Source organism: Teleopsis dalmanni, chromosome 1 (assembly GCF_002237135.1).
Source record: "Teleopsis dalmanni isolate 2A chromosome 1, ASM223713v2, whole genome shotgun sequence".
In the NCBI taxonomy this organism is placed as follows: Eukaryota; Metazoa; Arthropoda; class Insecta; order Diptera; family Diopsidae; genus Teleopsis; species Teleopsis dalmanni.
Window position 1 is genome coordinate 32,444,479 of NC_051846.1, and position 15,275 is coordinate 32,459,753.

Consider the following 15,275-nt stretch of genomic DNA (forward strand, 5'->3'; position numbering starts at 1 on the left):
AAAATTAATGTTATATTAGAAATTAATTTATAACTAAATAATTACATTTTTATTTACTTTATTTGCAGTATTTTTTTGTATAAACTGTGATTATGAGTTCCACAAAGTCGCAAGTAGCAGTTGCTACAACTATACCAACAATGTCCTCTCAAAAGGATTATAGCACTGAAGAGCATTTAGGTCGTCAAAACAGTTTTGGAAATAATAGACGAGTAAGTATTTCTGTAATATAATAATATAATATTTTTTTTTATTAAATATCATAATATTTTTCTTAAAATGTTATACTTTCTTAATATATTATAATATAATACTATACTCTAATGCTTATACTTTATATATTATATTTATATTTACTTATTACACTTTATTTTACATATAATATACATATATTATATGTATAATATAAAATTATTAAGTAAATTAAATAGTTATAAAACACAATTTTATATAGAGTTTAGAGAGTAATTTATTTTTTTTTTTTGTTTGTTGTGTAAATACGATTTTGGTTTATGAGAGTTTGAAAGAATTATTTCATTGAATTATATATTTTTCTTTTCGTTCGGAAACTCTCTTTTATTTATAAGGCAGTAGCCTAAACCTATGCATAGGAACTTTTTGTTTTTGCTGACATATAACTGATTGTAGTCATTTCTAGCGTCCCCGTTTCAATTAAAGGTTTGACCTCTGAAAATAATTTGTAAAAACCACAACAAAAAAAAATCCGTAGTTGCCAGATATGAAAAGAACAATATATATATATATATGTATAATAATATAATCAAAACTGTAAAAGGTTTTGATGAAAGATCGAATATTATATCGAATATGTCATTATATGGTTTCTATATTGCTTAATGTCTTTATTTTGTCTTTATCAGAATCAAGTGTCGTTCTAGAAAGTGATATGTTTTTAACATTAAATTGTTGAAAATTAGGAACTTTTTTCAGAAGCGACTTTCTTGTTCTGAAAAAGTAAAATCCATGTACTTTAATACTGCTTCAAGTTATTATATTTTATAAATCACCAAAAGTTACTTTTCTCTAATCCTTGTTTTGCGTGTTTAAATTTTTATATAATTTTATATAATATTTTTATATAATAAGTTTGTTTTCATATAATATAAGTTATTATATAAAAATAAAATTTTAAAAACCCCATCTAAAGGCCGGCAAAATGAAAACATAGAAATATTGAGGTCGACACTACTATAAACATCCTTGTTTTCACTAATAATCACTTAATAATTTCTTTCTATCCTTGTTTTCTCAGCTATTAGAATATAACTTAAATCTATGCATAAAAATAGGTGCAAGAATATACATTGATGTCCTTTGCTGCCAAAATAAGAAATTACTATTACAACAAACAAATGAAAGAAAAGAAACTTCAAATTATTTATACATTTAAACTCCCTAATTGACGGTATTATCTGTTAAGATACCTTAAGATCTAGGATCTAGCTGAGGTTACAAAATATCATCACTGTCTGTCTGCGTAGTCAAATTTTTTGTGACTGTCCACTTTTACTCGAGTTTATGAAATTGATATTGAGTCAACAATTCTCTCTTGTGATATTAGGAACTGCACAACGTTGGTTATTCTAGTTTTTATTTTCGAAAGCATAAGTGTTTTCTTTTCGATTAGAGTTGATTTTATGGTAGTGCTCCACTACCATAAACTCTAATAAAAATTATTATTTCTTATTAGCTAATTATCCACTAACTTAAACCATTCTCCACCTAGTGCCGTAGTAAGGATTGTACGCATAATCCTAAAAATATATAAATATTTTTTAAACCAATGTGAATATTTATTGGTTTTTTAAAACATGTATCCTCTATAAGTCATTAATATGTTAAGTGCTTTGTGGCGTATAAAATAAAAAATTTGAATTCAATGTTAATTTTTAAGTATGAAATTTCGTTGCAAAAACACTTCTTACAAATAATGGATGCTTCTTAATGTTCTTTCTTGAAAAAGTTTTTAAAACAAACTCTCCAAAGACAATATTTTCATTTAATATAAGAGAATTTTACTTAATCGCTGTTGGAACTCAAAACTATACTTTAGAAAATATCTACAAGGGTTCATCATTCATTGCTAAACTAGGTAAGCTTTATGTAGAAGTCGCTTCAGTCAATCAATTTACCTTAAGTGGAAGTAATATTTGTAAATTTCCAAAATTTAAGAAGAACTAAAACATTACAAAGTACTGAATGTTGTAATATATGTATCTATCTTTATAATTTCACATACCTTGCTTAATTTTAAGAAATTTTACTTAAAATTAATTTAAAAAAATATATTCTTATTACTTGCTTGAATTGTAATTATTATATAGTAACCAGTACTTATATATTTTTTTCGAAATATAATACTTAATGTCCGAAAAATATGATCTTACAAAGTCCACTTAAATATAATGTGCATCGAGTAATGCATATATCTTTTAAATCTATATCTATATAGAAATATTAATCCTTAAACTATGATATACAAAATAAATAATGTATTAGTTTAAACATTTCAAAGTTTTTTATAGTTTCTAATGAAAACATTTATTAAATTAATATAAAACAATAAAAAACGTACCCTGCAATATTTAATTCCCATTTGTTTGAAAAAAAAATAAGTATTAGATATGTTAAGCATTAAGGGAAAATATGCTTTTTCTATTTGTCATATTATACCTGTTTTAAAGCAATAAATTTTACTTTATATTAATTTATTATATTTGTTGAATGAATTGTAGTAATATAAATTATTTCAAAGAAGTTTCAGAAATAACTATCAGTGTCTATGTATGCATATGGTTTATCTACGAATACCCTAATACTCCAGTAATTCCAGTAATTTGCATTTCTTTATAATCCAGAAAACAAAATTAGAAAATGTGATTACTTATTATATGCCTTGTAGCCCGGACCGATTACCGAATTGCTAATAAGGATCACATATTTTGAGCATATCTATTTGATAGTCTAGTAAACTGATTCATACTATATTTATAGGTTATGTGTATATTGTTTATTTGCTTTCTTTTATTATTATGTTAAGCATATTCCGAGTTAGTGCATCTGGGCACTTTTACTCTATGATAGCTGGGGGGGATTCTGCAGAGTCCCGCCCATCTCACTGTCTAATTTGAGTATTCCTCATAATCTTCGTGAATAATCAATGATTGATCTTAGATCTGCGTACCGGATTATATGTCATAAACATATTCACTCTATTGTCTATTGAAATAAATCTTATTTATGGGTTATATGCATATACTATATATTATTCGCCATTACGCTTTGTGTACTATTTGCTTATACGTTTTCTCATCATGTGATCAATTTATCGATAAATATAATAATTATTAAATTTTTCTACTGTTACTAAACTGAATTTACGAATATATATAACATTTCTAGACTTTTAATCCGAAGGTCTCAGTACTACGTACTGACCCCAATTTAAATATATTTGGATAGAATAAAAGTTCTACTTTATTTATTATTAAATATTATCTCCATATTTTATATTTAAAAACAGTTTATATTTTATTAAAACATTTTTCCAATATTTCGACTATCTTCGATAGTCATCTTCAGGGAAAATAAACAAAATATACAATATTATAATATTATCTCTATACAAATATGAAAATAATTAAATCTATCTTACCTTACAATCGATTAGAGTTTTCATACTGAAATAATCTCATGTACCAAATGGTTGCGTTATTGAAAATTAGAGAAAAAGTATAGTGTTTATCATTTTGAGCTATATATCTAATTACCGTGGTATAGCAAAATTCCTTGAAACTAAAAACTAGGTCAGGTCAACTATAATCTATACCGAAAAAAAAGTATGCTGTACGCAAGATGCAAACATAATTTTGACATTGAGTTCAATTATGTATGTTACGTATACGTACCGATAACCCAATTTCTTTTTTACTTTGTTTTAATTTTGTTTGCTCATTGCAGTCAACCTGATTTCTAGAACATATTTACTTTTGAAAGCAGCACATAATGTACAGTGTTTAAATATTTAAAATAATATGTATTTAATTATTTACTATTTTTAATTATTAACATTTACTAAGAGTCATTGTAAATCTAATTATTGTTTGTTTAGTCTTTAATTTTTTCTAGGATTTTCCAATCAATTATTTGCTCATACGATTGAAATAATAATTAATTATTTTTGCTAAACAAACAGTGGGGAATTCTAAATTGCCGATACACTGTATGTATATGTGTATGTGTGTGGTGGCCTGAAAATGTTGACCTATACCCTAACACGGCAATTTGATTTTAATCATACATTAAGCAGATGTCAGAAAGGGACTAAAAGCGTTAAAACGCTCAAACCTCCTACATTTTCAACATCCCTTAGGTCTGTGTTTTCATTGTCGAATGACTAATTTTTTTTTATTTACTTCTCTTTTTTTTTTGATGTGTGTCAATCTTGTGATTTCCAAGAAAGAAATTATAACTTTGGCATGCTTTTGCCGTTTTACCTTTGCTCCGCCAGCGATAAATCTACAATTATTACGCCATTTGTGTTTTTAGAGTTCAAGGTTCAAAATGAACTGCGCGCCTCCATATGTGTGCGTTTGTGCTCGATTTGTGCAATACAAACAAAGAAAATTATTCCACACGATAAAAAGTTTACAATAACAATTCAAAATCATATGAAAAAATTCAAATAAATAAAAAAAAAAAAATAAGTTAAGTTGTTTACACGAGCAAATCGAAAATTCATATTTGTGCTCCAAGAAAAATGTCAATATTTTTATTGTTCTTCTTTCGAGTTCTTGGAAATTGTTCTTTAGCTCGTTAACCCATTATGTATTGTGTATCAAGTGTCTTTTGCTGGTGTGTGCTTTGCGTGGTGACGTATTGTCATTTGACTGCTGCTTTAGGCCCAGTTTTCAGTCTTTGCCATTTCTACCTACAAACAAAATGTGTAATACAACAAAATCACAACAAAAATTATTAAAAGTGAAGAGAAAGAGTTTAGAGAGAGAGTAACCTAACCGATGAGCACGATTTTTGCAAAATTCGAAATTTTGCTCAAGGTCGATTTATTGATTTTTCTCTCCTCCCTTTCTGAAGTGGTAAAAAGTAACTTGTGCAGTGTTCCATTTTGGTTGTTTTTCATTGATACTAACAAAAAAAAATTTTTTTTTATTAAATTTGCCTTTTAACTATATATTTTTTTTTTACTTAATTAATTTAAAATTAAAATTAAGTTAAATAAATTGTATTTAGTTTAAACGAATTACTGGAAATAAATCAACATACAACATACATTTTTTGACAAATTGTTTTTTTTCTATTTTAAACACATAAAAATAAATAAATTTCTTTTATTAAAAAACAAAAAAAAATAAATAAATCATTTTCATTAAAAAAAATAAAAATAAATAAATTTTTTTCATTAAAAAAAATATAAATAAATTATTTTCATTAAAAACATATAAATAAATTATTTTCATAAATAAATTTTTATTAAAAAAAAAATAATAAAATAAACTCTTTTTATCATTTAAACATATAAAAATAAATAAATTTCTTTTATTAAAAACAAAAAAAAATAAATAAATTATTTTCATTAAAAAAAAATAAAAATAAATAAATTTTTTTCATTAAAAAAAATTTTTAAATAATTTACATAAATAAAAAATCTTTTTATTAAAATAATAATAATGAATAAACTCTTTTTATTTAAACAGATAAAAATAAATAAAATTTTTTATTAAAACAAATAAAAATAAATAAATTTTTATAAAAATAGGTTTTTTTTTCATTAAAGAAAATGAGTAAATTCTTTTTTTTTCATTAATATTAAAAACAAAAAAAAAACTAACAACTGGCATAAGTCATCACACCGATGACACCCGATGACTTTCTTAAAAAAAATTAAAATAAATAAATTTTATTCATTAGGAAAAAAAATAAGTAAAATTAATTTGATTTAAATATTTTATCTAAAATATTAGTCGCCATATAAGCGATATGAGACTTTTACTTATTGAGTCCAATGCCACGATATGGCGGCATTGTTATTATTGTTTTAAAATATAAAGTTTAAATCATTATGTTATCCTATTACCATGAACATATATTAAAAAATTTTCACTAAAATAAAAATATTATTTTTTCTTAATTGGATTCAGAAATGTTTATTACATAGTACATTCTTCGTATAAAGAGTAGGTTAGAACTGGTGGGAACTAAACTTAAAATATATCCGGACCGTTAAGAGTTTATAGTCTTAGCTTAGTACCTTTCACAGTTATTATAAACATTTTTCTTTGTACTTTTGTTCAGTTAAATAGCACTCATAAATAAACACTAACTATAGTCGTGCTGCTTAAATATTGAGACTTTGTTAATATTAAGATATGTTAGTACTACTACTAGATATGTTTTTTACATTAAAAATATTTGTAAATGAAGAGTTTAAATCTTTATTATTCTTTAGATTTTTTAATGCTGTTAGTTGGCTTTATTGTTTTATATCTTAGTTTCAACATTTGAGCTAAATTGAGATACTAATATTCTTATAATGTTTATTATTATTATATTTATGTATCTTATTATATTTATTATAAGAACGTGTTTTAAATTTTGCCGGGCTTTAGGTTATGTTTTTAAATTTATATTTTTATATAACTTATATTATATTTTATTAACAGATATTTCGGTCTACTGAGTCTACTTATACTTCTCCAGTGTTATTACAATTATACAAATACAATTCTAAGAACATTTTAGTACCCTGAAGATGACTATAGAATATAGTCGAAATATTGGTTTAAATAAAATAATATTTAAAGAGTATATTATTTAACTATTATCCAAAAACCAAATTATTATTAAAAAAATTTTTAGCCATTAAAACAAACTAATTTATTATATATGTTTCTTGAACAAATTCAAATGCTGCTAGAGCACCATTAGCATATATGTAAACATATATCATATATGTAGTACCAATATTAAATATCTCGAGCACTATTGTTATGATGAGACAAAATTGAAAATTGGAAAAATTCATAATTTTACTCATTTTTAAAAAATCAAGTAAACTTATCTAAACGATTTGTTAAGAAAATTATAGTAGAAAGCTATTTGTCTAAAAAATTTCAATTTCAAAAAAGTTAAATTTTCAAAAACGTTTTTTTTTTTTAATACAAACTAATGAAAAATTTATAGAAAAATTGTATTTTAATTAATCGGAATCGCATGAAATCTATCGCTTAAATATTGAACGAATGTTCATGAACGAAAATTCATATAAAATCCTCTTCTAGGAAACATGGATGGTGTTTTTGAATTTTTTGCATGAGTTCAATTCTGAGAAACCTAAGTAATTCTATACTAATTCATTCTACTATTTTCATTCACTTATTTCATTCACTATTTTCAAAAGGTTTTTTTTAGTAACTTAATTTTGGTGGTTCATACTTGCACATTTGTTCATACAAATTTTAGTAATATTGGAGAGTCCCCAAGGGTTTGAAAGTTGTTGGTCACCTGTGTCACGTTTTTAAGAAGAAATATCGTATAGCTTGGTGTAAGTCTGAATAGAAATTTGCTACATTTTTAATTAATTAACTTTATTAGATAACTTAATTAAACCATATCATTTTTTTCAGTTTTAATAGTTAGTTTTTTAAGCATGTATAAGAATATAATTGAACATTTATAACAAAATTTTATACATTGGTCAATTAAATGACATCTTTCGACTGAATTATAAATACATCCTACTCGTGAATATCAAATTATTGTATATCTTATATTTGAATATATGTCAGATATGAATTGAAATCTATTCCAATTGGTAGTTATCTAAAAGTAATAGTTGTCGTAACACAATAAGTTTATGTGGCTTTATGTTGTGATAATCATTGTTGTTGTAGCTGAAACAGATAACAGGAAACAAAAATGGGTTATGAGAAAGTACACGGAGTATAATAAAATTGAAAATATAGTTCTTGAAACTAGCACAGTTTGAGGTTAAGGTAAAAAAAAAAACGGTTACATCTAGCAATAAAATCAAACATCAACTGGGCTTAGATTCGTGTAAATGTCAGACCAGTTGAACAGATGTACGACAATATGAAGAGAGTAGCATTGTATGGGGTCCTGTTTAGAAATAGACTCAAATACAGCCTAATTGTTTTGTAAAATTCTTGATTATATATAGGAAACTGTGATTTTTTTTTTTTAAATTATCGGTCGACGTCATGCGAAAATTTTTTAATGGAAACGTGGTCTTAAAAAAGAGAGTACTGAGTAAGGACATGAAAATATGGTCTTACAAAAAAGAGTACTCGGTATGAAGAGTGTTTAGCCCTTGATGATTCTCAACCTCATTTGATATTGCTCTTCTGCAGGTTATTGATGATCCCACACGAATATATCGATAACCTGCAAAAAAGCAATATCAAAAAAAGTTGAGTATCATCAAGGGTTCACTTTTGCATTTTATTAAATTAATATTGCTGAAGTAACACTAATTAAAGGCTTGTAATTTACAATATCTTTTTCTGGAAACATTTAATTGCTACTTCTCTCAGTTAAAGCATCAGATATGTAAACTTCTCTACAATATAAAAGTTGTATTAATCTCTGTGTCTGCATCTAGCCTAAGAATGAGCCTTGAATTTTAAAAAAATTGTATTTCATATATAATGCAACTTGTTTTCTTTACATATATAAAAATTTTAATACTATTCAGAAAAAAATGTGAATAAAAATTAGATACATTTTTATGCTCCCTTTTTAAAAAAGATATTTCAATTCCATTGAAGTGACACCAACTTATATATTTATTTAATTTAATTATAAGTTAATATAATTAAATATATAAATTCCTTCCATTATGCTTAATATCCTCCAGGGCCTATAAAGAGCCTTAAACGAACCGAAGAATATATTTGCTACTCTACACTTTCTTGTCAGTTACAAATTCACACCTATTTTGGGAGTCTACTTAAGTGAATATTTAAATAATTTACAAACAAATTAAATACGTTAAATGTCACATCGGTAAATATACAAGCAAAAAAAAAATATATAAATATTTATTAGTTTGTTGTAAGTCGATAAAATATACCATTCATGATGTTTGTAGCACGCAAAACTTTTTTGCATATCCATATCCTTTCGTCAGCCACGCTCGTCCTTATCGTCACTGGCACGGCACGAATGAAGTCGTTGGTTACGTTATTGTGTCAGCATGGAGTGACACATAAAGCCTATGAATAATTTCGCTTGCCGCATCATTTGCATTTTATCGCATGTTGATTAAGCAATTTACACCGTGTTTATGTGTAACAAATTAGGAACTCAGCTTGGTCTAGCAGACATTTTAAGTGAAAAAATTCTTAGATACAAGATACTAAAATGATACGCCACATAATACATAATATTTACATAAAATGTGGTTGCGTCATATAACAAGTGAACGATTTGAACATTTCACTGGTATAAAATATTTTATATCTATAGATATATAGTACTTAATTTAATTGTTTACTTAGAAATGTAATTAATTTTAATATATTAACATTTGTTTGATATTTATTATTATTAAATAATAAGCTATGAATGCACCCCAATCTAAAAGATCTATTGTGCGCCTAAAGGCCCAACTAAAACAATTATAGACTATTTATAAATCTCGTAATTGCTGTGGGCTTAATTTTACCTCTTTAATTTGGGACCAAGATCCCGCTTCCAAGGTTAGGTAGTCGGGTCTACGTTACATAGGATATGTTCTGATGTTTCCTACTCCTCACGACAGAGTCAACAGGAGTCACTTTCTATCGCACCTATAATCTTCATGTAGTAATCAAGTCCATAGTGTCCTCTACGAAGTTCAGTGTTTGATATAATTGAATAAATGATATAAAATTTTTATTAGACATATTCCTTAGGATGTTATGCTATGCATGTTGTCTGGGTCAGGATTTCTCATACCCTGATTCACTGATCACTACCGATATGTAAAGTATTCTAGTATTGTCAAATACCCATCATCAGTGGTTTTATGGAATTATTCTTATTCAAGTAAACTTTTTTTAGGGTTTTTTGAAACTGCAGGTACCAAAAATATAATATTTTATTATATTATAATGATATAAAAAATAGTTTTGTTGTTGTAGTTCACTACTTTTTGAAACCTCTCTATTAAATATCAAATTAAAATCAAATTTAATATTTAATAAATTATTTTAATAGTACCGAAATATTTTTATTATATTCTTCAATACTAATATTAAATTATAAATTCTTATTTATCTAAGATCGATCATAGATGAATAAGATTTATATAAAATGTAATCATTTATTAAATTAATTAGTTCATTAATTAATAATTTTATAAATTTCATAAAAAAAAGTAAATGCTGTTTATGTAAAAAATACGTACAAATAGTAGTTAATTATATTAATTACATATATCTTGAAACACAATCTTATATCTTGAAATTATCCTTAAAAAAGTAGATATTATTATTTTACCCAACATTTAGAATTTTATAGGATGACTTATAACTTCTTTAAAATTAATATGCCTTTTTTGTAATGTAATAAATCTTTGACTTTCATATAACATATGTTTCAATTTGGAAAATTATCATATTATTGGAAAATCTCTTTCCCTGAACTATTTTTTTCGATCTACAAACTGCTATTAGTCGCAGATCCAATTGAACACAATTAATGGAATTCGTCTAATTTTGCCATTTGTGTGTCCAATATTAACAGTTCACATAGTGCATTGTTCGGTAAACGAGCCTTTTTTTTCTTCTTCTAGGTCTTTTTTTAGAGTTGTCGGCACTGTTCAAGTTTTTTTAAGAATCACATGGGTTTGCCAATACTGACGCCATTTATATATAATACTATTTACTAACTTAATGAGAATCAGTACAATGGCCACTGACAATATATTACTATTATGGGTCTTTCATATCCACTACATGAATTTATCATTTTTAAGTAAATTATTGATGTATTATTGTACCATTTATATTACGACAAGTGGATTATGCACTAGAATAAATAATCAAATTATATGTCTTTTTCCGTATGCACACACGAAACAACGTCAATGTCTTATAGAGAGTGTTACTTCACTGGTCTAATAGCGATAATAAAAATAAAATTCGATCTTTTCCATTTGATCTAGAAGATCATTTAATTTAAAAAATACAATAGTGGAACATTACTTGGCCTCTCCTAGGTAGCATTGTTAAGAGCATTATTAATGACAATAGATATCACTAAGCTCCGATAATTATATTAACGAACGTTTTCTGAACCTAACTTTGCATCGATTACAGTTTTTCTTTTTATATTATATATTTTATGTAAGGGCTTATATCCCTTATTAATCAGAAATCGAAACCTGAGGAGTCCACATGTAACCAAACTAGCCTGCCAGCTGTTAGAATTAAATAAAACAGCCTGACATAAGATCGTACCTCTTCAATCGTAAGAAGGCGTGAAGTATGGTCTTAAGGTGTTTACTTAGGTTGTGAAGTATACTCACATAATCTAACTTTTTTTTGTAATTAACCTAGTAAGTTACTGAGATATTCCCTACTCTTTTTATAAGGAAATATGTTTACTATATATGATTTCGAACTTAAAGCAGACAACTCAAAGTAATATGTATTCGACAACTTATTATTAAATAAATTTCAAATAATAAAATTAATTCAAACAAAACTATTAAGTGTATTTAGAGAATAATTTAATATAATGTATATTTGTTTGTATATAAGACTCATAAATTCATTAAATTATTCATTGCACTTATGCTCCTATAAACTGAGCAATCAAAACAAAAGTCATATTCACCCTAAGCAAGGTTAAATGTATCATTGCCTTTTATTACATTTTATAAATTCATATGCCGAACAAAATAATCCATAACACAGCCAGGACAATGAAGTGAGTGCATTTGTGGAATAGGAATAGGAACTGCTTAGGTTCGCTTCTAAATTTAGCAAATGATGTCAGACAATGTCTGTGTTTGTCATATTGCCTAAACTTGAATACTACCGCACAGCGGCTAGTAGATACTGCATGCAAAATCAATGAATTCAAGAAATAAATAAAATTTAACATCTACGCGTTTCAGTAATAAAAAATAATACGAAAATTTCAGATAGCGCCTAAAATATTAATATTCCATATACGAACGATAGCTTAAAATGTCAAATGCCAACCTGACGTCAACACCGCATTATTGTAATTCTTAGAAATTTTATCCATATTTACAATGAAATGAATTCCATGAGTTGCGCCTGTAACCTTGTGCCGCCAAACCAAACCAAAACAAATCAGGCTAAGCCAAACCAAAGTAAAGCACTGGTTTACAAATTATGCGATGGAGACCTGGTTGGGTTGGCATGGTGCGGTTAGCTTAGCAGCTTGGCGTTGTTTACTTCCGTCGCCTTTAATTAGATTTTTTAGTACGAGTATAGGAACACAACGATTAACTTAAGTAAAATAATTTTGTGTCATTATTTCAATATTGTGAAAAATGTGAGACATTCTATACTAATGCACATAATACGGGAAGAATAAAGTCAGCTTATTAATAAAAGCTGTAAAGACTAATAAGGACTTACGCTGTAATATATTCACGACATAAAAGTAGCATAAAAGTAGCGAAAATTGTATAATTAGATAGGTGGTACAAATCTAATCACTTATTAAAATATTTTTAACTACTAATAATTTTATTAACAAATATGCCTTGCCAAACTTTGTTTAAATTTCTAATCAATTATAAATATTTTTTTTTATTTTAGGGAAATATGAAGGGCAAGCATCTGACACGTAGCCATGCAATGCGTGAATCTACCTCTCCACCACGTACACCAACACCACGAGCCGATCATAGCAACTCCTCAACAAATAGTCAAACATCAAACTATCAGCATCATCAAGCCGATATCAATGAAAACATTAACTCAAACGGCAATAATAATAAACTGCATGCACAATCAGGACAGCAAAGAGGCAATTCTCCAATAATGGAGGCACCAGCAGTGATTATCACTAATCAACAGCAACAAAATGTCGCACTTACCAACGAAGCGGAATTTCCTAAATTATCTCCACCTAAATCAAAAGGTGGCAATGGTAATACCGCCGGTATTCAGAAGAATAACAATAATGGTAACAATACCAGCGGTAGCAACAGCAGCAATAATAGCTCTAATGGTACAACCGAAACCAACAATAAAATTGAGTACATCAACAACAATAGTAATAGCAATACCAATACCAATAACAGTAATGGTAATGGCAATGGTAATGGTAACAGCAATGGAAACGGAAAGAAACTAGTTGTTGATTTAAAAACCACTACAAACAACAATGGAGACGATTCGCACAAGAACAATAACAATAACAATAATAATAGCGGCATTAACTGCATTAATAATAACAATAATAAAGCTCACCAACAATCGTATAACAACAGCAGCACCAATGCATTGCAGCAAGCATTAAATGTTGGCAGTGATTATGACACACGCAATCAACAAACATCAACAGCAGCTACTTGCACGTCATCAACAACCACAACAATATATAATTCTGGCATGAATTATCAATTGAATCCAACTGATGTGAACAATTCAGTTACATCCCAAAATCAACAGCAAAATGCTTATGAAAAGGACAACAATCGTTCTCCACGTAATGACAGTCAGAACAGCAACATTTCAAACTCCCACGACGATGAGCAACACTATGAACGCGGTGGTGGAGGCGGAGGCGGTGGTAACAAAAAGCATCGCACCAATTCGAATTCAAAGGGTACTAAGCCACGTTTGAAGAATATGGGTTCATCTGGAAGCGTTGAAGGTAACACAAACAGCAACAATACTTCAGGATTTATATCAAGAGGTGCGTCCTGTAAATGGGTTTTATTAATTTAATCTATTCATTATTTTAGTTTTCAACAACTCAGAAAATTCTGGAGATCAATTCACCGATTATGGTGGTACTGATTTGTTTAGCTTTTTTAAAGAAACTCTTAATAAGAATCTTAAGGATCGGCATATATTGTTAAAAATCGAAAAGGATCTCATCGATTTTGTACAGGATAAAAGGTAAGGACAGGATAAGTGTGTGTGAGAGTTTTAATTTATGTTTAAATTTTAGAAAAGTTGAATAAGAATGTCTCTCAATTTTAAATAGATGTATATATAATTCTCATCTACTTTGTTTTTAATGAGTTTATATAAATTGTTTGATTTTATGTACAAACCTTGAAAATCGAATCTTTGCTTTGGAATGCAAAAAGCATTTCCTTCTCCCTAAAAAACAAAAAAAACAAAGTTAATTGGTAAAAAAAGGTTGATGTAAATAGAAAATAAAAGCTTATACATATATAGATTTTCTGCAACACATCAACAATTATAATCAGAATCAGTTTCTTCAGTAGTAAAATGCTGTTATTTTAGATTTTAGAACAGAATGATTTATCTTCAGTCTTAAATTAGATAGATATTATGATCAAATAAAATACATTTTTCTGACTCATTATTTTAAATGTCGGTTAGTAGTCTCAGGCGTAAATGAGAACAATATTTTAAGTAATGAATTATACTTGGCTATCCTACAAACATGAAATGACATGATATCTTAGTGAAATGGTGCTTTTTTCTTTATCATTTTTATATGATTTCTTCAAATATTCCGATGATACAATATAATATTTGTTGTTTGCTTATATTCGTTTATCAAACTGATCCATGATCCGTATCATAGCATAAATGTCTTAATATATGGAGATAATGACTAGTGGCCGGTATTATAAAATTTTATTATGGATCGTTGGAAAATTGCCACATTTTAATAATTGTATCTTATTCTGTAAGCTTATTCTGTACTTCATAGTGAAGGCGATAGGAATCAACTAATAATAATAATAGTTTGAAAATAATATTCCTATATATTTTTATATATGTAAATTTTTCTCTTCCTATTTATTTTCATCCACCTACTCCTCCTCCTACTCCAGAAATAATTTGTTTATAAGTCTGCTCAGTCTACTGTGTTAGTTTTTTACTTATGTTGATGTAGTAAAGCAGCAAATATTGGGATTAATATTGGAATTAAGGGTTCGCAAGTAAAGAGAAAATTATATTAAAATATAGAGTTATTAAGTATAATTATAAAATGTTATCTATACAAAATAATATGCATTTTAAAAGATATTTAAAGGCTATATT

The 15,275-nt window shown here is 26.9% G+C and overlaps 1 protein-coding gene across 4 annotated transcripts in view; it reads left to right on the forward strand.

Annotated features, from left to right (window-relative positions):
* Positions 1 to 68: 68 nt before the first annotated feature.
* The window catches only part of LOC119673006 (protein encore), a gene marked incomplete at its 5' end in the record, with an annotated part of 30,819 nt that continues 15,612 nt past the window's right edge, over positions 69 to 15,275 (forward strand). For 2 of the 4 annotated variants that reach the window (XR_005251979.1, XM_038084199.1), the window contains 3 exon segments: positions 69 to 212; positions 12,840 to 13,944; positions 13,994 to 14,150. Coding sequence is in view for 1 of the 4 variants with exons in the window: in XM_038084199.1 (XP_037940127.1) it covers positions 93 to 212; positions 12,840 to 13,944; positions 13,994 to 14,150 (1,382 nt within the window). 4 annotated transcript variants of the gene reach the window in all.